Source organism: Phaseolus vulgaris, chromosome 2 (genome assembly GCF_000499845.2).
Source record: "Phaseolus vulgaris cultivar G19833 chromosome 2, P. vulgaris v2.0, whole genome shotgun sequence".
NCBI lineage: Eukaryota > Viridiplantae > Streptophyta > Magnoliopsida > Fabales > Fabaceae > Phaseolus > Phaseolus vulgaris.
This window is the reverse complement of record NC_023758.2, coordinates 5,296,039-5,321,364: the sequence shown is the minus strand read 5'-3', so window position 1 is coordinate 5,321,364 and position 25,326 is coordinate 5,296,039. Positions and strand designations below refer to the sequence as shown.

At 47.9% G+C, this 25,326-nt stretch overlaps 1 protein-coding gene across 1 annotated transcript; it reads right to left on the bottom strand.

Annotated features, from left to right (window-relative positions):
- Positions 1–19: 19 nt before the first annotated feature.
- LOC137809903 (uncharacterized) lies at positions 20–25,326 on the bottom strand. The gene is made up of 10 exons (XM_068610963.1): positions 25,295–25,326; positions 22,353–22,846; positions 21,957–22,248; positions 21,686–21,855; positions 20,617–20,720; positions 10,375–10,579; positions 2,034–2,271; positions 1,258–1,706; positions 753–1,077; positions 20–320 (listed from the first exon to the last, which is right to left on the bottom strand). The coding sequence occupies exons 1-10, from the start codon at positions 25,324–25,326 to the stop codon at positions 20–22; spliced, it is 2,610 nt and encodes an 869-aa protein (XP_068467064.1).

Sequence of the window (25,326 nt, the reverse complement as noted above, 5' to 3'; positions counted from 1 at the left end):
TGGTACCATCAGTATTATTTCAACCAATAACATTGATTGTACCATCAGTATTATTCCTAAAAATAACAATAATGTTACCATCAGTATTATTCGCACCATTAACTGTGATGGGTCCATCAGTATTTTCCCCACCAATAAAACTGATGGTACCATCAGTATTATTGCCACCAATAATACTGATGGTACCATCAGTATTATTCCCACAAATAACATTGATGGTACCATCAGTATTATTCCCACCATTAACACTAATGGTTCCATCATTATTATTCCCACCAATAACATTGATGGTAGCATCAGTATTATTGCCACCAATAACACTGATGGTACCATCAGTATTATTCCCACAATTAACACTGATGGTTTCATCAGTATTATTCCCACGAATAACACTGATGGTACCATCAGTATTATTCCCACCAATAACATTGATGGTACAATCAGTATTTTTCCCACCAAGAACACTGCTGGTAGCATCAATATTTTTCCTACAAATAACACTGATGGTACCATCAATATTATTCCAACAAATAACACTGATTCCTACCATTAGTATTATTCCCACCAATAACACTGATTGTGCCATCAGTATTATTGCCACAAGTAGCATTGATGGTACCATCAGTATTATTTCAACCAATAACATTGATTGTACCATCAGTATTATTCCCACAAATAACAATAATGGTACCATCAGTATTATTCGCACCATTAACAGTGATGGGTCCATTAGTATTATTCACACCATTAACAGTGATGGGTTATCAGTATTATTCCCACAAATAACATTGATGGTACCATTAGTATTATTCCCACAATTAACATTGATGGTATCATCAGTATTATTCCCACCATTAAAACTGATGGTACGATCAGTATTATTGCCATCAATAACCTTGATGGTACCATCAATATTATTTCCACCATTAACGCTGATGGTATTATTGCCACCAATAACACTGATGGTACCATCAGTATTATTGTCACCAACAACACTGATGGTTCCATCAGTATTTTTCCAACCATTATCACTGATGGGACCATCAGTATTATTGCCACGAATAACACTGATGGTACCTTCAGTATTATTCCCACCAATAACATTGATGGTACCATCAGTATTATTCCTACTAATAACACTCATAGTACCATCAATATTATTCCCACCATTAACACTGCTGGTACAATCAGTATTATTGCGACCAATAACACTGATGGTACCATTAGTATTATTGCCACCAATAACACTAATAGTACAATCAGTATTATTGCCACCAATAACGCTGATGGTACCATCAGAATTATTGCAACCAATAACAATGATCGTACCATCAGTATTATTGTCACCAATAACACTGATAGTACCATGAGTATTATTGCCGCTAATAATACTGATGGTGCCATCAGTATTAATCCCACAAATAACATTGATGGTACCATTAGTATTATTCCCACCATTAACACTGATGGTATCATCAGTATTATTCCCACCATTAAAACTGATGGTACAATCAGTATTATTGCCATCAATAACACTGATGGTACCATCAATATTATTTCCACCATTAACGCTGATGGTATTATTGCCACCAATAACACTGATGGTACCATCAGTATTATTCCCACCATTAACACTCATGGTTCCATCATTATTATTCCCACCAATAACACTGATGGTACCATCAATATTATTGCCACCAATAACACTGATGGTACCATCAATATTATTCCCACAAATACGACAGATGGTACCATCAGTATTATTCCCACCAATAACGCTGATGGTACCATCAATATTATTCCCACCATTAACACTGATGGTTCCAGCAGTATTATTCCCACCAATAACATTGATGGTAGCATCAGTATTATTGCCACCAATAACACTGATGGTACCATCAGTATTATTCCCACAATTAACACTGATGGTTTCATCAGTATTATTCCCACGAATAACACTGATGGTACCATCAGTATTATTGCCACATATAACACTGATGGTTCCATCAGTATTATTCCCACCAATAACACACATGGTACCATCTATATTATTCCCACAAATAACAATGATGGTACCATCAGTATTATTCCCACCAATAACATTGATGGTACAATAAGTATTTTTCCCACCAAGAACACTACTGGTAGCATCATTATTTTTCCCAAAAATAACACTGAAGGTACCATCAATATTATTCCAACAAATAACTCTGATTCTACCATTAGTTTTATTCCCACCAATAACACTGATTGTACCATCAGTATTTGATCCTGCCTGTTGACCGGAGCGCTGGAGAATGCCTCGTCAAAGGATCGACGTGCGCACCGCTTATCACCTTCGTTCCTCCCCTGGATCTACTTCAAGAACCTGCAAAGAAACGACACGGCGCCGCTGCGGCCGATCGCACTCCGACGCTCGAGTTAGTGACGGTATCACCAAATACTAAGTACTAGAACCGTGCAAATCCTCTCACAAACAGCTCTGTCACTCGCAAGCGTAAAGTGTATGAACTGAACGTGCGTACCTCAGAAAGTCTGTTAAGAACTCTTATATACCTGGTGGCTTTCTCTCTCCTGGCAGTTACAGATTTGGACACGTGGCTTGCATCCAAGTGTACACGTGCCATCATCTGGAGGCTCCCTGACTTGGCGCTGCTTCTGCTCTCATTTTGGCTAAGTTACTTATCCATGGTACTGCCCAGTGCATAGCTAACTTAGGAGTGCGATCTCTACTGGAACTGGCGAGTTAGGGCCTTCATACACCTTCCCTGTGGTCTCGCCGGCCGCCTTCATAATCTGCTTCTCCTTCATCTTCGGCGATGTGCTTGTTCTGGCGATCTCCGACTGCTTGGTCGCCTGGGTCTGCATCTGGCGACTTCATCTTCAACCTGGCGATCGCCTATTCTGGTAAGCTGGAAATCGGAACACGCCAACTTAACAACTGGCGACTACACGTGCCTCCCAACTTCCTTCCCATCCGCCAACCTGGCGCCTTGTCAACACGCCCACACTGTAGCAGGATGCCACGTCATCACACCCGACCACCAGGGCGGTACACAAGCCCCCCAGTCTTAAGCGAAGACTTGTCTAGCGAAAAGACTGAAAGAGCCTTCGTTAACACCGATCTACGTGGCACTGACGCAGAATTCCAAGCGATTGTACTTTCTGCTGCTCTGACGCTCCACCAACCCCTTCACTCATCGTTCGACACGTGGCTTTCATCAACGACTACCTTCATCTGCCGTTAGCGCTTCTCAAAACTATTTCGAAAACCCTTAAACCCATTACGTTCCACTGTTTCATCACTTTCCTTCGCGCTTGCAAACGCTCCAACTTCCCTCTGCGAAAACTCTCAACGCTCTTCAACGCTCCAGATCACCATCTTCCTCCATCGTCTTCCTAATCATCGAAAGGTAATTACTTTCCTTCGTCTACTGGGTTTCCTTGCATTTTCACCGATTTGCATCATCCTGTAACTGCCTGGTGCATACGCTGTGGGTCGTTTTTTCCATTTCTCTTCTGCGTAACTTAGGGCTTTGTCGATCGTCGCAACGAACTCACATTCGTTCGTCGTTTCACCTTCCTTCTGTGACCGAGTCAGCCTTCGTAACCCTCCTGATTATTTTTCCTTTCTTCTTCCTTTGCAGCTGCCATCATGACTCGCACCAAGATTACCCGGAACCCCCCTCCATCAGCACGAAACCCTCCTTCGCAAGCACACGACTCAACGCAAGTTCGTGGCGCTTCCTCTTCGCAGGCTGAGAGGCCTGCATCCTCCCAATCTGCTCTGGCCCAGGCGACTCCACCTAATGCTGGAGGAGCTCCCGTCCCTCTGCCAGACTTCAAAACTCTATACCCCTGGGCTAACCCAACCCTTCTGAAGGAGACCTCGTCGGTGAACACTGCGGGAGCAGTTCTGCGGTTGACAAAGGGGGACGAGGCCTATCAATCGTTTCACAAGGAGCACGACGAGAGGATGATGGTGCTGCCTTGCCCCGCCGCTCTGCCAGTGTGTGCTGATGACAAAGTAAGCGCCGACGGGCCCTTCTGCTTTGTCTACACAACTTTCTTCAAGAAGGTCAAACTCAGGTTCCCTCTCACCCGATTCGAGAGGGAACTCTTGACCGAGCTCAACATCGCTGCCGCCCAGCTTCACCCCAACAGCTGGGCGTTTGTTCAAGCCTTTCAAATAACGTGCGACCACCTGGGGTTGCCCGCGTCGGTGGACGTGTTTTTGTTCCTTTTTGAGGCCAAGCACCCAGGAGACCGCCTGTGGGTTAGCCTGAATGCAATTGCTGGGAGATCCATTTTTACCATCTTCCAGCAATCGTACAAAGACTGGAAGGGGAAGTTCATCCAAGTACGCGCAAACGATAAAGACACTTCTCTTCTTGATGGCTTCCCCTTGTACTGGGTGGACAAGGGGAAAAAGGAGTCCAAGAGCTGCTTCAGGTGGCCCAGAAGTCCTGATAGCATGGGAGCTTTGGACCGAGACCTCTGTCTATTCTGGAAGAGGGTGGCAGATGCCAACATAACATTCCTGACCCCCACCCTGATCTCCTTCGAATTCTTTGAGGACCAGCTAGAATTTCAAATAGGTTAGGACGCTACACCTTTGCTTTGACATTACTTCTGATACTGCTTCTGATACTGTTTCTGGTACTGCTTCTGGGCGTCTCGTGCGACACGCACAAGACTTTTGGTTTTACCTTTTCTGCATATACCTGTCTTGCTGTTTCATTGCCTCATACACTTATCTTTTTCTTCTCTGAGCTAACTCATGCATTTTCGTTTCATGCAGACACCATGTTGGGAAAGAACATGCTCGCCGACTTAAAGGCGCTCGCCCGAAACCACGGGTTGGCGACCGGTTCCCAAACGGTGCCCAACTCGGCGGTCGAGAAGGCCATCGTTCATGGGCGATCACCGCCCAAGGAACCCACCCAACGCAAGAAACTGGTCCTTAAGAGGCCTAAGCGAAAAGCCCCCCAAGTCGTCCAAGAGGAGGAAGAAGAGGACGACAAGGTCACAGAGGATGGCCTTGTCACGAAAAGGAAGAGGGTGGCACCATCTTCTCCACCTGCTCCACCCCCTCTTCCAACCTCATCACCACCATCAACGCCTGCTCCTCCTCCCTCATCGCCAACACCACAAGCCCCTTCATCACCAGTCCAAGCAACTCCACTGGCCACTGCGCCACCAGCAGCTGAGGCTCAAGAGCCAAATTTTCTGGAGGACCCCCCAAGTGCCTCTACGCCACACATCTCAGCTGGAGGGGGCCCCCCTTCAAACACTTCAGCTGCAGAGAACGTTCCAATCGGGGATGAGGTTGCTCACACCTCTCCAATTCTAATTACCGAATCCCCGATTGCGTCGCCACGCCAGGAAGCAAACACTGAAAATCCTGCTAAGGAAGGTGGCGGCGAGAACCCTCAACAAGCCCCCCTGGCGCCTCTCCAAGCATCCAACCTTTCCCTTGAAGTCACAAGGATGTGGGAACCTCTGACTGCCAAACTCAAAACCATAGCAGAGGATATCCCATCGATCATAACGAGGGCTGTGGAGAGCTCCACTAGGAGGCTTCAAGACGATCTCTACAACCTCAAGACCGAAAATAGCACTATGAAGGTTGAGGTGGAGAAGGTGTCATTCAGCCTGACGCTCGCGGAAATGGAACACTCCCGAGTGGAGGATGCCCTGAGTACCGAGCTCAGGTTGGCGCGCAAGGAAGCTGCTGACCTTCGCCGCAAAATTCATGATCTTGCCCAAGAGAAAGTCGAGCTAGAAAGCAAGATCGTGCCTCTCCGCACCAAGGCGAGCGACCTGGAGGCTCACATTCAAGCTGACGCCGCCAAGTTGCAGAAACTGGAGCAGAGGTCGATCGACCGCGAGAAGCTACTTGGGCAAGTAGAGAAAGCGAGGGACGACGCCATGGCTGATCTCACCGAGGCAAACAAGGAAAAATGGAAGATGGCTGCCGAGTTGACCCAAGCTCAAACAGAATCCAGAAAGGTTGCTGACGACCTTCTTCATGCTCAAGAGACCAACGAACAACTCCGAAAACAGGTCGAAGAGCTGGAGCAGCAGAACAAGGAGCTCAAAAAACAGGTTGAAGAACTTCAAGGGCAAATTGAAGAACTTAAGCTAAGCTCTGCTCAGATTCTGGTTGCTGGATTCGAAGCCGCTCGGGAACAATTCGCATGCCTATTCCCCGATCTCGACCCCAGCATGGTGTCGTTAAACAACGAAGTAGTAGATGGAAAGGTCGTTCCCGCCGAAGGCTCAACCAACTCCACCCCGTCTGCTACTTTATAAATTCGCTTGTATATACCTTGTAATAAGAACTCGTGCATATGTGTTTTGAACAGATACTTATTTCAATCGCTGAACTTGGATATTCTCTCCCTTGACTTCTTTTAAGCGCTTTAGCCCTCTTTGCATGTTTAACTTTGTCGGATTTAACTTAGTGATTTTGCTAACGCGACTTTTGACGTAATTGCCTCGAGCCAATTCAAACTTAAGCAATAATCACTTTAAACAACTTGTATTCTTAAGGCAACTAACCTTATCGCAAGAATACCCTTCGAACAACGAATTGTAACTCAATGATTGGCTCAAACAACGTCCCACTCGTCCTGCTTTATCAAACAAGCCTTTCAACCTTCTTGTTGTCGTTTGAACTTTCCCCGATCGCCAAGACCTCTTGGTAACACCAGCTTTTCCTAGCCTCATGCTTTGGCAATCGTTTCTTTATCTGGGGTAGAAGCGCCCTTTGGAATCTTCCTTTGCCCTCTTGAACTTCAGAGCAAAAGACCGGCTGGCTAGGCGTTCTCTTCGAACCTACCTTAGCCACCTTTCAAGCTTCTTCCACCCTCTTCACCATACCTGAACTCGTTCGAGACGAGAAGGATTTTATCTTGCCTATGCTCGCACGTAAGCGAGAAGGTCTTTCAACTCGCCTGAACTCGCTCATCGGCGAGAAGGACTTTTTACTCGCCTGAACTCGCTCAACGACGAGAAGGACTTTATCTGGCGCCTCAACTTGCCCAGGGTGTACATCTCCTCCCCCCTGGATGCACTGAGGACCTTTTCTTTCTCTCGCCTGCACTCGCTCGGCGGCGAGGAGGTCTTTAACTGGCCTTAGCTCGCACAACGGCGATAAGGACTTTATCTGGTGCCTCAACTTGCCCAGGGTGTACATCTCCTCCCCCCTGGATGCACTGAGGACCTTTCTCTTCCTCGCCTGCACCCGCTCGACGGCGAGGAGGTCTTTAACTTGCCTCTACATTGCCCCAGGAGTTACATCTTCTCGCTCCCAGAAACACGGAGGACTTTTTCTCTTTCTCGCCTGCACTCGCTCGACGGCGAGGAGGTCTTTTAACTTGCCTCTACATTGTCCCAGGAGTTACATCTTCTCGCTCCCAGAAACACGGAGGACTTTTACTCTTTCTCGCCTGCACTCGCTCAACGGCGAGGAGGTCTTTTACTTGCCTCAGGACGCGCGAGGGCGTTGAGGTCTTTCATCTGGTGCCTCCGATCGCCGAAAGACGATGAGGACTTAAAACTTAACTGGTGCCTCCAATCGCCGAAAAACGATGAGGACTTAAAACTTAACTGGTGCCTCTAATCGCCGAAAAACGATGAGGACTTAAAACTTAACTGGTGCCTCTAATCGCCGAAAAACGATGAGGACTTAAAACTTAACTGGTGCCTCCAATCGCCGAAAAACGATGAGGACTTAAAACTTTTTAGAAAGCACGCGATATATCTTTTCTTGCCTTAAATCATGTACAAATGACAAGGTCTTTCTTCAAAACTTTTGAAAATAGCACACATGCAATCTGAAAACACCTTATTCTTCGAAAACTCTTCTTTTATTGGGTGGCCTCATTAAAAACCCTCCTTAGGGAAAAAAGAGTGTCCCCTTGAAACTGTTTTAACAGAGACATTGTAATATAACATTTGTGTTTGTCTTTACTTACAAGCTCTTAACTATAGTACAACTTCAGGTGTGTGGCGTTCCAGGTACGAGGGATCGCCCCTCCTTCCAGCGTTTCTAAGCGGTAGGCCCCGTTCCCGAGCGCCTCGGTTATTCTGAACGGTCCAGTCCACTTGGGTGATAGTTTATTCTCCATTTCGTACTGGTGGGCCTTCCTCATCACCAGATCGCCTTCTCTAAACTGCCTTGGCATCACCTTTGAGTTGTATCTTCGCTCGATCCTCCTTTTCACCGCCTCAGCCTTCAGCCTCGCCTCTTCCCTGACTTCATCCAGCAGATCCAGGTTCAGCCTTCTCTCTTCATTCGAGTCTTCCTCTACAAAGTTCTGGAATCTCGGCGAGCTCTCCTGGATCTCCACCGGAATCATGGCGTCACACCCATAGACCAAGCTAAACGGGGTCTCATGGGTTCCTGACTGCTCGGTGGTGTGGTACGCCCAGACTATACGGGGCACCTCCTCAGCCCAACTTCCCTTGGCTTTCTCAAGCCTTCTCTTCAAACCTCTCAACAACACCCGATTAGCTGATTCCACCTGGCCATTTGTTTGAGGGTGCTCGACGGATGCAAACACTTGTTGAATTCCCACCCCTTCGCAAAGCTTCTTCAACAGGTGGCTTGCAAACTGCGTCCCATTATCTGACACCAGGCGCTTAGGCACTCCAAACCGGCACACGATGTTCTTCCATACAAAACCTTCGATCTTGTGTGCGGTGATCTGGGCCACTGGTTCTGCTTCAATCCACTTGGTGAAGTACTCAATCGCCACCACCAAGTACTTCATTTGCCTGATCGCCAGCGGGAAAGGTCCCAGGATGTCGATTCCCCAAGTATGAAACGGCCAAGGGCTATAGATCGACTTCAACTCCTCGGGAGGTGCCTTATGCCAATCGGCGTGCTGCTGGCACTGTTTACAGCATTGGGCATACTTCTTGCAATCTTCTCTCATAGATGGCCAATAGTAGCCTGCACGGAGAGTCCTCGCGGCCAGAGCTCGACCCCCGACGTGGCTTCCACATATACCTTCGTGGAGCTCTGCCATAATTCTCGTGCACTTCTCGCTGTGTATACATTCCAGGAGCGGGTGAGTGAACCCAAACCTGTACAGATCGCCATCAATCAATGTATACTTGCTGGAATTTTTCTTTACCTTCCTAGCTTCTGTTGGATCTAGCGGGAGGAGGCCATCTGCCAAGCACCGCTTGTACTGTGTTATCCAAGTGTCTGGCTCATGGGCGGCGTAGACCTGCATCATGTCCACCTTCTCTCCTCGACATGCTCTAATTCTCGGCGATCTCAGAGTTTCTTGCGTCAAAGACTTATGGCTTCTCGCTGCTCTCTCCGTCGACCTGCTTATCTGAAGGACCAGGTGATCTGCTACAAATGCCCTCGGCGTCTTCAGAGTTTCTTGAATCACCGTCCTCTGCCTTCCCCCCTTGCCTGAGCTGGCGAGCTTAGCAAGCAAGTCAGCTCGGGCATTCTGCTCTCGGGGCACATGCACTACTTCAAAAGAGGCAAAGGAACTCTTCAATTCCTGCACATACGCCAAGTAAGCCGCCATTTGTGGATCTTTAGCCTGGAACTCGCCTGTTACTTGCCCTGTGACTAGCAGTGAGTCACTCTTAGCCATTAACACCCTGGCTCCCATCTCTTTGGCCAGCAAAATCCCGGCGATCAGCGCCTCATACTCTGCTTGATTGTTGCTGGCTTTGAAGGCAAATCTCAACGATTGTTCGATCAGCACGCCGTTGGGTCCTTCCAATATGACTCCAGCACCGCTACCCTGCTGGTTCGACGATCCATCCACCGAGAGTACCCAACGGAAAGCATCTCCTTCAACCCGCGTCGCCTCTGATGAGAGCTCGACCACAAAATCTGCAAAGATTTGCCCCTTGATCGGGCCTCGGGGCTCATATTTAATGTCAAATTCTGACAACTCCACCGCCCACTTCACCATTCTTCCCGCAACGTCAGGTTTCTTCAAGACCTTCTGGATGGGCAGGTCAGTCATCACCAGTATTGTGAAGCTGTGGAAGTAGTGGCGCAACCTCCTCGCCGGAAACACCACAGCTAGCGCAGCCTTCTCCAGGGCCTGATATTATTGCCACCAATAGCAATGATGGTACCATCAGTATTATTTCAACCAATAACATTGGTTGTACCATCAGTATTATTCCCACAAATAACAATAATGGTACCATCAGTATTATTCGCACCATTAACAGTGATGGGTCCATCAGTATTATTACCACCAATAAAACTAATGGTACCATCAGTATTATTGCCACCAATAACACTGATGGTAACATTAGTATTATTCCCACCATTAACAATGATGGTTCCATCAGTATTATTCCCATAAACAACACTGATGGTACCATCGGTATTATTCCCACCAATAACACTGATGGTACCATTAGTATTATTCCTAACATTAACACTGATGATACTATAAGTATTATTACCACCAATAACACTGATTGTACGATCAGTATTATTAACACCAATAACATTGATGGTTCCATCAGTATTTTTCCAACCATTATCACTGATGGGATCATCAGTATATTGCCACGAATAACACTGATGGTGATGGCAAATTCATGGATCTCTTCTCGGAATCATGTGAAAAATGGTGCGGAAGCCATGGATGTAAATGTGCAAGATCCTCCTAGGAGCTGTGGTGATCTTGAAGGTGCATGATGGGTATGGAATTAGGGAGGTTCGGCTAGCCCTATGGTAGGTGATGAAGGTGAAGATTAGATCCTAGAAACTATGGAAAAGCAAAGTATGACACAATGTTGGCAGCATTACTTTACTCTCATTAATCTTGGAAAATACAAGAGATGGTTTCTCCTTTTATAGCCATGGAGGCCGTAAATCCTAAGCTAATTACACATGAAATGTGAGCAAAATGAAATGAAAATGAGAAGGCACATGGCACATGGACCACATGGCCGGTCATGTGTGCTAAGGTTCTAGAATGTGCATAAAATCTAGGGTAAATCACATATAAGACAAGTTTGTGCTTTCTAACACTACACTAATTACTAAGCCACCCCTAATGGGCCTCCATGTAACATATACAAGGTCTTCTCTCTTCCATCCGTGGCTAGATCCATTTGGGCGTGAATGTGCTTAGCCATTGACCTTGTAATAGGGCCTAGACGGTCTAGGCCTCCTCCTAGACGCTCCATGTGTAGCCTCCCCTCATCATATCCTAGACGCTCCCTCCTTGAGTCTAGACGCTCATCACGGTCTAGTCTTGGGTCTTGGCTTCCATGGTGAGGTGTGTTTGGCCCTCCTCCATCATCCCCTCCCCCTTGGAAAGGATTTGTCCTCAAATCCAGCTCGTCCTCATCGTCATTGGTACCTACAAATGGAGAGAGATCAATTACATTAAAAGTGTCATGTACTCCATATTCAAGAGGTAGGTCCAATTTATATGCATTGTTATTGACTCACTTGAGGACTTGAAAGGGTCCATCACCTCGGGGACTTAGTTTGGACTTCCTTTGAGTTGGAAATCTATCTTTGCGAAGGTGAAGCCAAACTAAGTCTCCTTCCTCAAAAATTATTTCTTTCTTCCCTTTATTGTTGTATTTTGTGTACTTCTCATTTTGTTGTTGTATTTGGAGTTTAATCTTCTCATGAATTTTCTTCACAAAGTCGGCTTTGATTACTCCTTCCTTATGCACAAATTCTTGTGGATTAGGAAGAGGTAACAAATCCATGGGTGTGAGAGGATTAAAACCATATACTACTTCAAAAGGAGAAGCATTAGTAGTCTTGTGAACTACTCGATTGTAAGCAAATTCAATGTGGGGAAGATACTCATCCCAAGATTTATGGTTGCCCTTCATGATAGCCCTAAGCATAGTCCCAAGAGATCTATTGACTACTTCGGTTTGGCCATCCGTTTGAGGATGACAAGAAGTTGAAAATTGTAGTCTTGTTCCAAGTTTGCCCCAAAGAGTTTTCCAAAAGTGGCTTATAAACTTGGGATCTCTATCGGATACTATACTTCTAGGGAGACCATGAAGTCTCACCACTTCTCTAAAGAAGAGTCTAGAAATATTTTGAGCATCATCTACCTTGTGGGAAAGAATAAAATGGGACATTTTTCTAAAACGGTCCACTACCACAAAGATAGAGTCATGGCCTCTTGCAGTCCTAGGAACCCCTAAAATGAAATCCATGCTAATGTCTTCCCAAGGAGCATTTGCAATCGGCAAAGGGGTGTAGAGTCCATGAGGCATTGTTCTAGACTTTGCTTTTAAACATGAGATGCATCTAGAACAATGTCTTTGGACGTCTTTCCTCATATGTGGCCAACAAAATTTTGCTTTTAAAAGGTCTAGAGTCTTATCAACTCCAAAATGGCCCATGAGTCCCCCCTCATGTGATTCTTTGACAAGGAGTTTCCTATGTGTGCCTTGGGGAATGCAAAGTTTTCCTTCTTTAAAAAGATATCCCTCGGACACATAGTAACCTCCTTGCGCTCTATGTTGACATTGGGCATAGATGGATGCGAGTTCTTGATCTTCTTGATAAAGCTCTCTTATGTGATCAAATCCAAGAATTTGGGCACCCAATTTTGAAAAGAGTGTATGCCGCCTTGAAAGAGCATCGGCCACTATATTGGTGCTTCCTTTCTTGTATTTGATTACATAAGGAAATTGTTCAAGAAATTCCATCCATTTAGCATGTCTCTTGTTGAGCTTGTGTTGTCCCTTTAAATATTTTAAAGACTCGTGATCACTATGGATTACAAATTCTTTGGACACAAGGTAGTGTTCCCAAGTCTTTAGGGCTCGCACAAGAGCATAGAGCTCTTTGTCATAGGTGGGATAGTTGAGGGTGGCACCATGGAGTTTTTCACTAAAATATGCAATGGGGTGTCCACCTTGCAACAATACCGCACCTATGCCCACCCCCGATGCATCACATTCTATCTCAAAAGTTTTGGCAAAAATTTGGAAGAGATAGAATTGGTGCATTGGTGAGTTGAGCTTTTAGCCTTTGGAAGGCTTGCTCATGCTTTTCATTCCAACAAAATGCAACATCTTTTTTAACAAGTTCATTCAAAGGAGAAGCTAGACTAGAAAAATTAGGCACAAACCTTCTATAGAAGCTAGCTAACCCATGAAAACTCCTTACATCACTTACATTTTGTGGAGTGGGCCACTCTCGGATGGCTTTGATTTTCTCGGGGTCTACATGCACCCCCCTTTTGTTGACAATGAAACCTAAGAAAACTACACTATCTACACAAAAGGTACACTTATCCCTATTGGCAAAAAGACTATTTTTCCTAAGCACTAGAAGAACTTCCCTAAGGTGACTTAGATGGTCTTCTAGGGTTTTACTATACACTAGGATATCATCAAAATAAACTACTACATATTTACCTATGCAATCTCTCAAGGTGTGATTCATGAGCCTCATGAATGTACTTGGGGCATTAGTGAGCCCAAAGGGTATCACCAACCACTCATATAATCCAAATTTGGTCTTAAAAGCGGTTTTCCACTCATCACCCTCCTTGATTCGAATTTGGTGATATCCACTTTTAAGGTCAATCTTGGAGAATAGAGTTGACCCATGCAATTCATCAAGCATATCATCAAGCCTCGGGATTGGATGCCTATACTTGATGGTGATGTTGTTGATTGCTCGACAATCACAACACATGCGCCATTTTTCATCCTTTTTGGGCACCAACAAGACAGGTACAGCACAAGGGCTTAGGCTCTTTTGAACCCAACCCTTCTCCAACAAGTCTTGAACTTGTGATTCTATCTCCTTGGTTTCTGTTCCGTCCGGTTGACCGGGACGTCTTCGCGCGCGACCTCAACCGTCAGCTAGGGACTCCTTCCCACTGGTTGCCTGTGGATTCCTGCAAAAAAGAGGACAAAGGGGCGCCCTAGCGGCCGTGTGCACTCCAACGCTCAAGTCAGCCAGGAAGAAACACCAAAACTGTCCACCTACGTGTCTGAGCACCGCGTATGGAACTCTGAAGGTGGTAAAAGAACTGTGTATATGTGTGTGTGCTGTCTCCTTCAGGCAAAAATATTCTCCAGTCACTTGTGCGTAACCTTGAAGCACGAGCAAGCAACTAGAGAGTTCTCTGGTAAATTTGCCGAAAGTTCCAACCCTCTTTCCAACATTCTCCGCGCTATTTAAACTACCCAAGCATTTAAAGCGCCTTAAAGCGCTTTTAATCACAAACGTAACGCACTCATTAAAGCGTTTTAATTAGAAAACGTAGCGCATTTAAGTCATTGAAACGCTTGGGAGCCATTATAGTACCTGAATGCTCGAAAGGGAAACTGTATTGAATGACTCTTAATTACCTGGCACCTGACTAAAGGGTGTTTCCATTCTGACATGGCTGTTGTACACGTGGAGGGCCTCACGACGCCGTGACCCCATCTGGGGGCGTTTCTGCCCATCTGGGGACGTTTCTACGTGTGAGTCCTCCTGCTTGGGAGTGCTAATGCGCTAGGGGTGACTTTTTGGGTGCCAACTCATGCCCCCAAGTATCTAGCCACTTACTTTGAGAGCGTATCTGCCTTCTTTTCGTACCCTGCACCCGCTTACCCTGGGCATGACCTTCCTCTTGGGTCGTATCTGTCCCGAAGGCGTCTCTGAGGTGGCAGGGGTACTTCACGAGTCAGGCTGCCCTACCTTGATGTTATCACTATGGCCTTGAAGCCACCTTTTCTTTCTCTTTATCACTTTCCCGAGATATCGGGACCTGAGGCCTTCCCACGGTGCCGCTCCCTCCATGGTCTTTCCTACCCATGGGACTGTTGTTATTCTCGTTGTTACTGCATTTCTCCGCTTCTTCTTCCTCCTCTGATTTTTCTCGTGTGGGTGACGCTTCCTGGGATTCTTTCCCCTTCTTGCCATGGCTAAACTTGCTAAACCCTTTTTCCTCTCTTCTTTCTCTAGCTATCTATTTTTACCATGACGCGCGCGCACGCGGAGCCTGATTCTTCTCCCACGACCCCCAAGTCCAACTACAAAGCCTTCTACCCCTGGGCCCCCGACGAGCTCCTGAGTGAATGCACCAGCCTGACTTCCTTCCAGGACCTGGAAGCTCACCGGGGGGATCCCCATTTGTACAACTTTAACGCCTTCTGCCGCACCCACGACGCCCACATATCCGTCCGTCCCGGCAGGCCTGGGGAACCTGTTTGTTTGGACGACAGACCTAGAAAGGGGAAACCCTTCTTCTTCATGTACCAGACCGTGTTCAAACGTGTAGGAGTGCGTCTCCCGTTCACTTCCTTCAAACGGGAGCTTCTTACTGAAATCAACACTGCCCCCGCCCAGCTCCATCCTAACAGCTGGGCCTTCGTGAGGGGCTTTCAAATTCTTTGTGGATAACTGGGCATTCCTCCTTCTGTAGATGTCTTTCTGCATTTCTTTGAGGTGAAAAAGCAGGGGAAAAGCTTCTGGGTAAGCTTTTCCGGGATCGCAGGCAGGATCCTCTTCTCCCTCTTCCAGAATTCTTATAAGAACTGGAAAGGGAAGTTCTTCAGGGTGTGCAGCGCCAAGCACGTCCCACAGCTTTGGATGGCTTCCCCCTTTACTGGACGGAGCGTCCTAAATTGCTTAGGGCCAAAACCCTGGAAGAGCTATCTCCCGCCGATAGGGAGGTAAGCAAAGCCTTGGCAGGGTTGGGGATCGTCTTTGATACCTTGAAGCTGGTCGCTAGCGAGTACAATGCTCACGCCCTGACCACCTATTTTGGTAAGGGGCTCTCCCCTCATCTTTCTTGCTGTGAACAGCCTGCTATCGAGTGTTTGTTTCCCCATACTATTATGCTCATTTTACGCTGTACAATGTTACTTGCATTTCACGTCTCTTCATGTATTGTGAATTCGCATAGCTGCTTTAGTACTAACCCTTGCCGTTTGGCCTGTCTTGAGGTAGGATCGGTGATGGGCGCTTCCAAGAGAATGATGTTGGCGAAGGCAATGAAGGAGGCACGCGCCGCCAGGGCGGGCGCCTCCTCCACCCCTGCTGCCGATCCTGTTCCCCCACCGACCCTGTCACCGCCACCTCCCATCACTGCTGAAGCTCCCTCTAACCCGTCTCCGTCATCTCCACCTGGCCCTGAAGCGCTTCCAACTCCCAACTCTCCTCCGCCTATCGTCGCCGTTCCCCTAGCTGCAGCCTCGTCACCGGCTCCAACCCCTCTTGACAAGGGAAAAAGGGTTTTGGAGATTCTATCAGATGATGAGGACTCAGAAGGCGTGGCACCCTTCAGAAGAAGAAAATCCGCGCGGGTTCCTCTTCTGGTAGAGACGTCGCCGCAGGGAGGGAACCCCTTCATGGACAACCCTCCGAGTGCAACCTCACTCCCTCCCCTGACACTCCAAGAGGAAAGGGGCGAAGGCGCCGAGTCTGCCCCGCCTCCGCCGCCGCCAGAAACCACTGCTTCCCCGGCTCCCGACGCTGCCGCCCCCGATTTCATCGCCATCCCTCCTCCAATCATGCATCTGATGAGGGGTTTCAGTGGCGGGACTATGCTAGAGGGTACCGAAAGGAGGGAAGGCATGCCTTTCTACTTGGGGGCCTTCTTGGCGGTGGCTCTTGAATGGCGCTCCCAGGCCAGAAACGCGGTCTTGCAAGCTCAAACTCTCCAGGCCTTGGAAACAAAGGCAACTACCCTGGAAGAGGAAATGAGGACCCTGGGACGCCAGAACGAAGCCTATCAAACTTCTCTGAAACAAATACAAGAGTCCAAAGCAGAAACAGAGAGGCAACTGGCAGAGGCATTGGAGCTCCAGGCTGGCTTCTACACTCGGGAAGTTGCTCTCCAAGTACAGGTAACGGGTCTTCAGGAATTGGTCAAAGCGGATGCAGAAACTCAAAAGGACCTGAAGGACCGTTGCTGCGAACAGGCTGCCAAGATGGAGCGGATGGAGGGGGAAATGGCCACCCAGACCAAAGCTATGGACCTTCTCCGAGCTGACTACGACAAACTACAGGTCGAGGTTAGCCGGCTTCGCGTGGAGAAAGAGGCTCTGGAAAAGCAGGTGACCTCTGGAGATGCCGCCATTGAGGAGCTGGAGAAGGAGAAAAAGTCCCTTGTCCAGGAGATGGCGGGTACTTTCGAGGAGGGGTTCCAAGAGGCCCTGACCCATGCGTCCTGCGAGAATCCTGGCATCAACCTTTCGAACTGCGACCCCACACACCACGTCGTCGACGGGAAGGTCGTGCCCATGGACTTGGATGACTAAACCGCTGCCTCTCACCCGCCACCTTCCCCTTCGAGCTTAACTCCTTTATTCTTTACCTTCGTTTTTTGATTTTATCTGTTAAAACTTGTAATTCTTTGAACTATCCGTACTCTTGTTACTGATTTGGGATGTTCGTATGATTGCCTTTATGTTCTTGCCACATACGATTCTGCTTATGTGATCTCATTCTCATCTTTTCCCTTCACGCGCTTCAATTATTTTATCTTTGTTCTGCCCATTTCTTTCACTTCGTTGGGCGGTTTTGTATGATCGGGAAAGGTTGCACGTCAACCCTCACGCCCATGGAGAGGCTCACTTAGTGACGCCGCATCGTCCACGGGACGTCTCTGATACCGAAAGGTCCTTTCTTTGATCCTTAACGCTCGGCGCCCACGCCTAAGGAGAGGCCTGCTACAGCAGCACCGTATCGTCCCCGGGTGTCTAAAACGCTGAATGCTATGGGGGGGTCTGTTCCCTCCATGGTCTTTCCTTCCAATAGGTATCGGGGAACGCCCTGCCAATGATTCGCTGGCGTTTGGCGGTCTTATCTCCCTCCACAGTCTTTCCTACCTGTGGGTATCGGGGAGGCGACGCCAGTGACTAACTATGCTTTCTTTGATTTCGTCTCCCTCCGCAGTCTTTCCTACCTGTGGGTATCGGGGAGGCGACGCCTGTTGGTATTTGGGTTGGCGACGCCCGTGACGTCTCGCGCTGTCGTCGCCCTTTACGTCCTTCCGGGCGACGCCTCAGGCGTTACCTTTACTTCGACATTGACTTTAACTCTTGCCTTGGTCAACGCCTGATAACAGCGAAGAGCTCAAGGTTTTGTCTGTGCCATCCGCGTGGCACCTCCTGTATGGCTGATGGGACGTCCTGTCATTCGACTTGATCCACGTGGCGCTGCTTGTATGGTTGATGGGGCATCTAGTCATTCCATTTTCTGACTCCTGCTGTACCCCTGACTCGCTCTCAACGGCGCATCGTACCACTGGATATTCTGCTGATACGACGTTTTCTGATTTAATCCAGTGGTGCCAGCGTCATCCTTTCATCTTCTGCCACGTGTATCAATCGTGCGGTGCATCCATTCACGTCGTTTGGCGCTCTAACCGCTTTATTTAACTCTTCAAACTCTGGAACCATCCTCATCATTTCTCACTCTTCATAACCTACTTGCATTCTTTCTCTGGCGGAAACAAACCTCGAGAGCGCCGCCATCCGCCCTGTCAACTGTTGCACCTCCTTTACCGATGTCGGGCTCCGCATGGCGATAATAGCCGCACATTTGTCGGGGTTCGCCTCTATCCCCCTCTCGGTGAGCAAAAAACCCAAGAACTTACCGGCCTCTACCCCGAAAACACACTTCTCGGGGTTCAACTTGAGGCGGTACTTGGATATTGTGTGGAACAGCTCCTCCAGGTCTGCCATGTGTTGCACCCTATTTTGCGACGCCACCACCATGTCGTCTACATAAGCGTACACATTCCTCCCAAGCATTGGCGCCAGGACCTGTTCCATTAGCCTCTGGTACGTGGCGCCCGCATTTTTCAGCCCGAAGGGCATCACCTTATAGCAATAACTGCATGTCTCGGTCATGAATGCAGTCTTGCTCTCGTCTCTTGGGTGCATCTTGATTTGGTTGTACCCTGAAAAGGCGTCCAGGAAACTTAGTACCTTGCTGCCGGACGCACTGTCCACTAAGGCGTCGATGTTGGGCAGCGGATACGAGTCCTTTGGGCATGCCTTATTCAGGTCGGTGAAGTCAACACACATCCTCCACTTTCCGTTCGCCTTTTTCACCAAGACGACGTTGGCGAGCCACTCAGGGTACTGAATCTCCCTGATGTGGCCAGCGCTCAGCAGCTTCTGCGTTTCATCTTTCACCACCTGTTGTCGTTCCTCATTGAACTTTCTCCTTCTCTGACGCACGGGGCGGACCGTGGCGTCCATGCTGAGGTGGTGACACAGGAAATCGGGGTCAATGCCTGGCATATCCGAGGCGGACCATGCGAAGGCATCCAGGTGGCGTGAAATCACTCCTGCCACCCCTTCCTGTTCTTCGGGGCTTAGCGAACTTCCTAACTTGAAAGTTTTGCCGCCAATCTCCCTTTCTATGGCGTTAGCTGCAGGCTGCTCCCTGCTATCATCTTCGACGGGCGCCGCCTCTTCTACAGGCGCCGCGTCGTCAGGGCCTTTCTCCATCGGCACATCTGCTTCGGGCATCGCCCTCTCCGCCATGGCCTCTTCAGGCGTCGACCCAGCGGGCATCGCCTCAATCATCGTCGCGTCCGCGCTCGGCGAACGTTCATACACCATGAATACGCCTCTCTTCGTTTTCAGGCTGTTTTCATAGCATTTCCTCGCCTCCTCCTGGTCTGACCTGATGACTATCACCCGGCCACTGAGGTCCGGCAGCTTCATCTTCATGTGACGGGTGGAGGACACCGCGCTCAGACGGTTTAACGCCGGTCTGCCCAGCAAAATATTGTAGGCAGAATTAGCGTTCACGACGAGGTACCGGATGCTCTCAGTGCGGGAGGCCTCTCCGTCTGTGAACGTAGTTCTCAACTCCAGGTACCCCCGGACTTCTACCTGGTTATCTCCGAACCCATACAGGCACCCAGTATAGGGACTCAACAGATCAGGGGACAGCCGTAACTTATTAAAGGTCGACAGAAACATGACGTCTGCCGAGCTCCCTTGATCAACGAGCACTCTGTGGACCTTCCTTCCAGCTGTGACGACTGAGATGAACACAATATCTGACTCCCAAGGCTCCCCCGAGAGCCTCTCTTCGACTGAATTCACCCCCCTCGCATATTTCTTCCGCTGGGAGGCGGTGGGTCCTCCGTCGGAAAAACCTCCAGCAATGGTGTGGACCTTGCCAAGCACAGACATCTCGTGTGCTGGCTCATCTGCCGGCGGCGGCAAGGTGGCGGTCGTTGTGGAATCTGCGACATAATCTTTCAAAAACCCAGTCCTCACCAGCTCGTCTAGCTGGTAGCCCAACGACAGGCAATTATCAATTTGGTGCCCGAAAGCCTCGTGGAATTCGCACCAAAAGTCTTTACGGGGCCCTAACACTTTGTCGGTCTTCGCCGGTCGCCTCAGCCTCTCAGCTATGTTGGGCACGGCGATCAAATCCTTCAACTCAACCACGAAGTTGTACCTCGCCGGTCTTGCTCTTTCTCTGGCGGGGCGTTCGCCTCCCGCTGGGCCCCGGGGCTGGGGCTTTCTGGCCTCGTAGGGGCGTCTCGCCTCTAGCTTCTTCCTCCCCGTCGTGGTCTCATTGACTCTGACGGGTTGAACTCGCGCCGGTCCCCTCGGGCGTGAGGGCACGGCGCTGGTGCGCTTCACACATACCTCCCCTTCCGAAGCAATATGCTCTACCACCCTGCGCCGTAATTCGGCGAAAGTCCTAGGGCGATTGCGGATAATGGATTCTCCGAAGGGGCCGGGGCACACGCCTTTCACAAATGCGTACATGATCATAGGCTCCTCTGTTGTGCCAACCTTCACGACCTGGGCCCCGAAGCGATTGATATACTCCTTCAGGGTCTCCCCCTGGTACTGCTTCACATCGAACAGGTCGTAGGAGACCGGCGGCGGGGCCTTGTTGGCTAACTACTGTTCTCGGAACAATCGCGACAATTGGCGAAAAGATGTGATATGACCTTCTGGGAGGCTAATGAACCAATCCATAGCCATCCCGGTCAGGGTGCTCATGAAGAGCTTGCACTTGGCAGCATCAGAACCGCCTATCAGGACCATCTGCGTGTGAAATGCAGCCAGGTGCGTCTCTGGGTCCTCCATCCCGGTGAAGATCACCTTGGGTCCCGCGAATGTGTTCGGGATCGCTGCGTCTAGGATCTCCTGTGAGAAAGGAGTGGAAAACTCCCTTGGTGGGGAATGATTCTCCATCTCGTCATGCCCAGGCCGCCTCCTATCGTTTCTCAGGCCCTGGCGCAACTCCTCATTCACCCGGTGGAGCTCTTCGTTTCGCTCATATTATTCCCACCAATAACACTGATTATACCATCAGTATTATAGCCACCAATAACACTAGTTGTACCATCAGTATTATTTCTACCAATAACAATGATAGTACCATCAATATTATTCCCAGCAATAATAGTGAATGTACCATCATTATTATTCCCACCAATAACACTGATGGTACCATAAGTATTATTCCCACCATTAACACTGATGGTTCCATCAGTATTAATCCTACCAATAACACTGATTGTACCATCAGTATTATTCCCACCAATAACACTGATCGTACAATCAGTATTATTGCCACCAATAACACTGATGGTACCATCAGAATTATTGCCACCAATAACACTGATGGTACCATCAGAATGATTGCCACCAATAACATTGATGCTACCATCAGTATTATTGTCACCAATAATATTGATGGTACAATCAGTATTATTGCCACCAATAACACTGATGGTACCATCAGTATTATTCCCACAAATAACATTGATGGTAACATCAGTAATATTCCCACCATTAACAGTGTTGGTATCATCAGTATTATTCCCAACATTAACAATGATGGTAGCATCAGTATTATTGCCACCAATAACACTGATGGTACCATCAGTATTATTCCCACAAATAACATTGATGGTAACATCAGTAATATTCCCACCATTAACAGTGTTGGTATCATCAGTATTATTCCCAACATTAACAATGATGGTAGCATCAGTATTATTGCCACCAATAACACTTTATCAATATTATTACCATCAATAACATAGATGGTACCATCAATATTATTCCCACCATTAACACTGATGGTATTATTACCACCAATAACTTTGATGGTACCATTTGTATTATTGCAACCAATAACACTGATTGTACCATCAGTATTATTCCCACCATTAACACTGATGGTTCCATCAGTATTATTCCCACCAATAACACTGATGGTACCATCAATATTATTGCCAGCAATAACACTGATGGTACCATCTGTATTATTCCCACAAATAAACTGATCGTACCATCAGTATTATTCCCACAAATAACACTGATGGTACCATCAGTATTTTTCCCACAAATAAAACTGATAGTACCATCAGTATTATTCCAACCAATAACGCTGATTGTACCATCAGTATTATTCCCACCGTTAACACTGATGGTTCCATAAGTATTATTCCAACCAGTAACACTGATGGTACCATCACTATTATTGCCACCAATAACGCTGATGGTACCATCATTATTATTTCCACCATTAACACTGATGGTTCCAGCAGTATTATTCCCACCAGTAACAATGATGGTACAAACAGTATTATTCCCACCAGTAACACTGATCGTAATATGAGTATTATTGCCACCAATAACGCTGATGGTACCATCATTATTATTGCCACCATTAACACTGATGGTTCCATCAGTTTTATTCCCACAAATAACACTGATGGTACATTCAGTATGATTCCCACCAATAACACTGATGGTACCATCAATATTATTCCCACCAATAACACTGATAGTACCATCAGTATTATTCTCAGCAATAATAGTGAATGTACCATCAGTATTATTCCCACCAATAACACTGATGGTACCATCAGTATTATTCCCACCATTAACATTGATGGTTCCATCAGTATTATGCCCACCAATAACACTGATGGTACCATCAGTATTATTGCCACCAATAACACTGATGGTACAATCAGTCTTATTGCCACCAATAACACTTATGGTACCATCAGTATTATTCCCACAAATAACATTGATGTTACCATCAGTATTATTCCCACCATTAACACTGATAGTACCATCAATATTATTCCTACCAATAACTCTGATGGTACCATCAGAATTATTGCCACCAATAACACTAATGCACTAGTGCATAAATGATAATCAGGAGGACAAGCTTTTATGAAGCAAGAAGCTACTATCCGAGATCAAGTCTGAAGATCTGAGGATGTGTCTTCTCAAGAAAGAGGAGATGATGGACACCATCCAGCCACAACCATTCCCTTAGGAAGCAAAAGCATTGGATTTGAGGACAAATCCTTTTCAAGAAGGAGGGGATGATGGAAGAGGGCCAAGCACACCCTTCTGATCCTGCCGGCAACTCGAACGTGGAGGAATCGCTTTGTAGCGCTCTCTGTCCCGTCTACGCGACTGCGTTCTCTGCAAAGTCACCCTCAGAACCTTCTCTTGATGCTCCAAACTTGACCTGCAAAACACACAGACGGCGCCTCTAGCGGCCGTTTGCACTCCGACGATCAAGTTAGACCACAGAACCACCAAATGAGAAAACTAGCAGTGTGTGTGAAAAACTCTTGCTCTCTAATTTTTCGTTCCTCCCTTAATCTCTCCCTGATTCTCTTTTTATGTCTCTCTCTCTGCTTCTGGGCATAATAAAATTCTGTTATGCTTTTCTGGCATGTGTCAGAACCCTGTTATGCTTTTCTGAGACAATGTACCTTCAGAATCAGTAGAGTGTGGGTGTCTGTGCGTGTCCGCGCGTCTCTGCGCTTGGTTGCGCTTGTCTGTACCTTTAGCGGTACGGAGTGCACCTTTATCTGGACCGCACCCCTCTCAGATGGAGACACGTGGAGGCATGCGACTCACATCTAACCACACACGTGTCACTTACTGGAAGGGCTCTAGCGCTTCTCTTGTGCGCCTAAGTTACGCCCTTGCGGAGTAACTTAGGATATTTCTTCCATCTGGGTAAATCGCATACTCTCAGGAGAACGCCAGGTGTGGCTGGTCTAGGCACACTCACCAGACGTTGCTCCCTGTGTAAACGGCTTACCCTACACGGTGTCACGCACGTAATGGGTTGAGGGAATCACCAATCACTGACTGGTTTACTAGTTCCCTCAGGCCACTCTCGTGCATGATTCCCTGGGATGTGCTCATGCGAGGTTCATGCGTAACGCTCTCGCTGGGAACCTCAATCCCAGTTTAACTGCGTGTAACACGAGACCCCGATGACCATGCACCCGATGACTGATCAGTGCTCCATTTACTTCTCGCGTTCTGCCCCCAGGCGTGAGTCTGGGAACTGGTCTGTTGGTGGCCACTTGGCTACTGACCACCGATCACCGTTCTGGGTGATCTGTCCCCTGACCTTTCTGCCTTCTGATCTGTCGATGGTCACTTGGTTACTGACCCCCGATCACCGCTCTTGGCGATCGTCTCCTTGATCTCTCTGTCACTTGGTCCACGTGTCACCCTGCGAGTGGTCCACGTGGTCCTCTGCTGCTGACGTCATCAACTACCGATGACCGATCGGATCACAAGCCCCCAAGTCTCTAGTTGTGAACTCGTTCTCGGTGAAGAGACTAAGTGGTCGTGCCCTCAGTCCACGTGGCAAGTGGGACCGTATCACGTGCCACCTCACGTGTTGCTTCTTTAACGTTTGGACTTCCTTCCTTAATCTCGCGACACGTGGCCCCATCGACGGCCAACGTGGTGTGTCGCTAGCGCTTCTCTTATTCAAATTGGCGCGCGCCTTCACTGTTCCTTCATCTTCTTCACTCGACTCTCAGACTTCTTGCGAACTCTTTCTCTGCGCACCCATCTTTCTTCAAGTCTTCTGCTTCCAAACCTCTTGCGATCATCCAAAGGTATGGTTTTTCTTCTTCCTGGGTCTATTTAGGTTATTTCTACCATTTGCATTTACCTTTCTCGTTATCATGCATTCATCTCCCCTGTTTTCCCTCTCTCGACCCGCGCTAGGGTTTTTCGCGCTCTTGCCCTAATTTTTGCTTCTCCTTCTTCCTTTTTTCACGTGGGCATCTCTTTCTCCTTTCCCTTCTCTGTTTTCACCGAACCATTCATCATTCCCTCTTCTTCCAGTCATTCTGACCTTTCCTTTTCCTCCATTTGCAGCTATCTCGCGATGGCTCGCTTGAAACAAACCGCGCGCATTATTGCCTCATCCTCTGGTGCACAGCCTTCCGCGAGTGCGCCAGCTCCACCACCGCATTATTGCCTCATCCTCTGGCGTTGCTGACCGAAACATCCACCCTACTACCGCAGGGTCACCTCACTTCCCTTCTGAGCCAT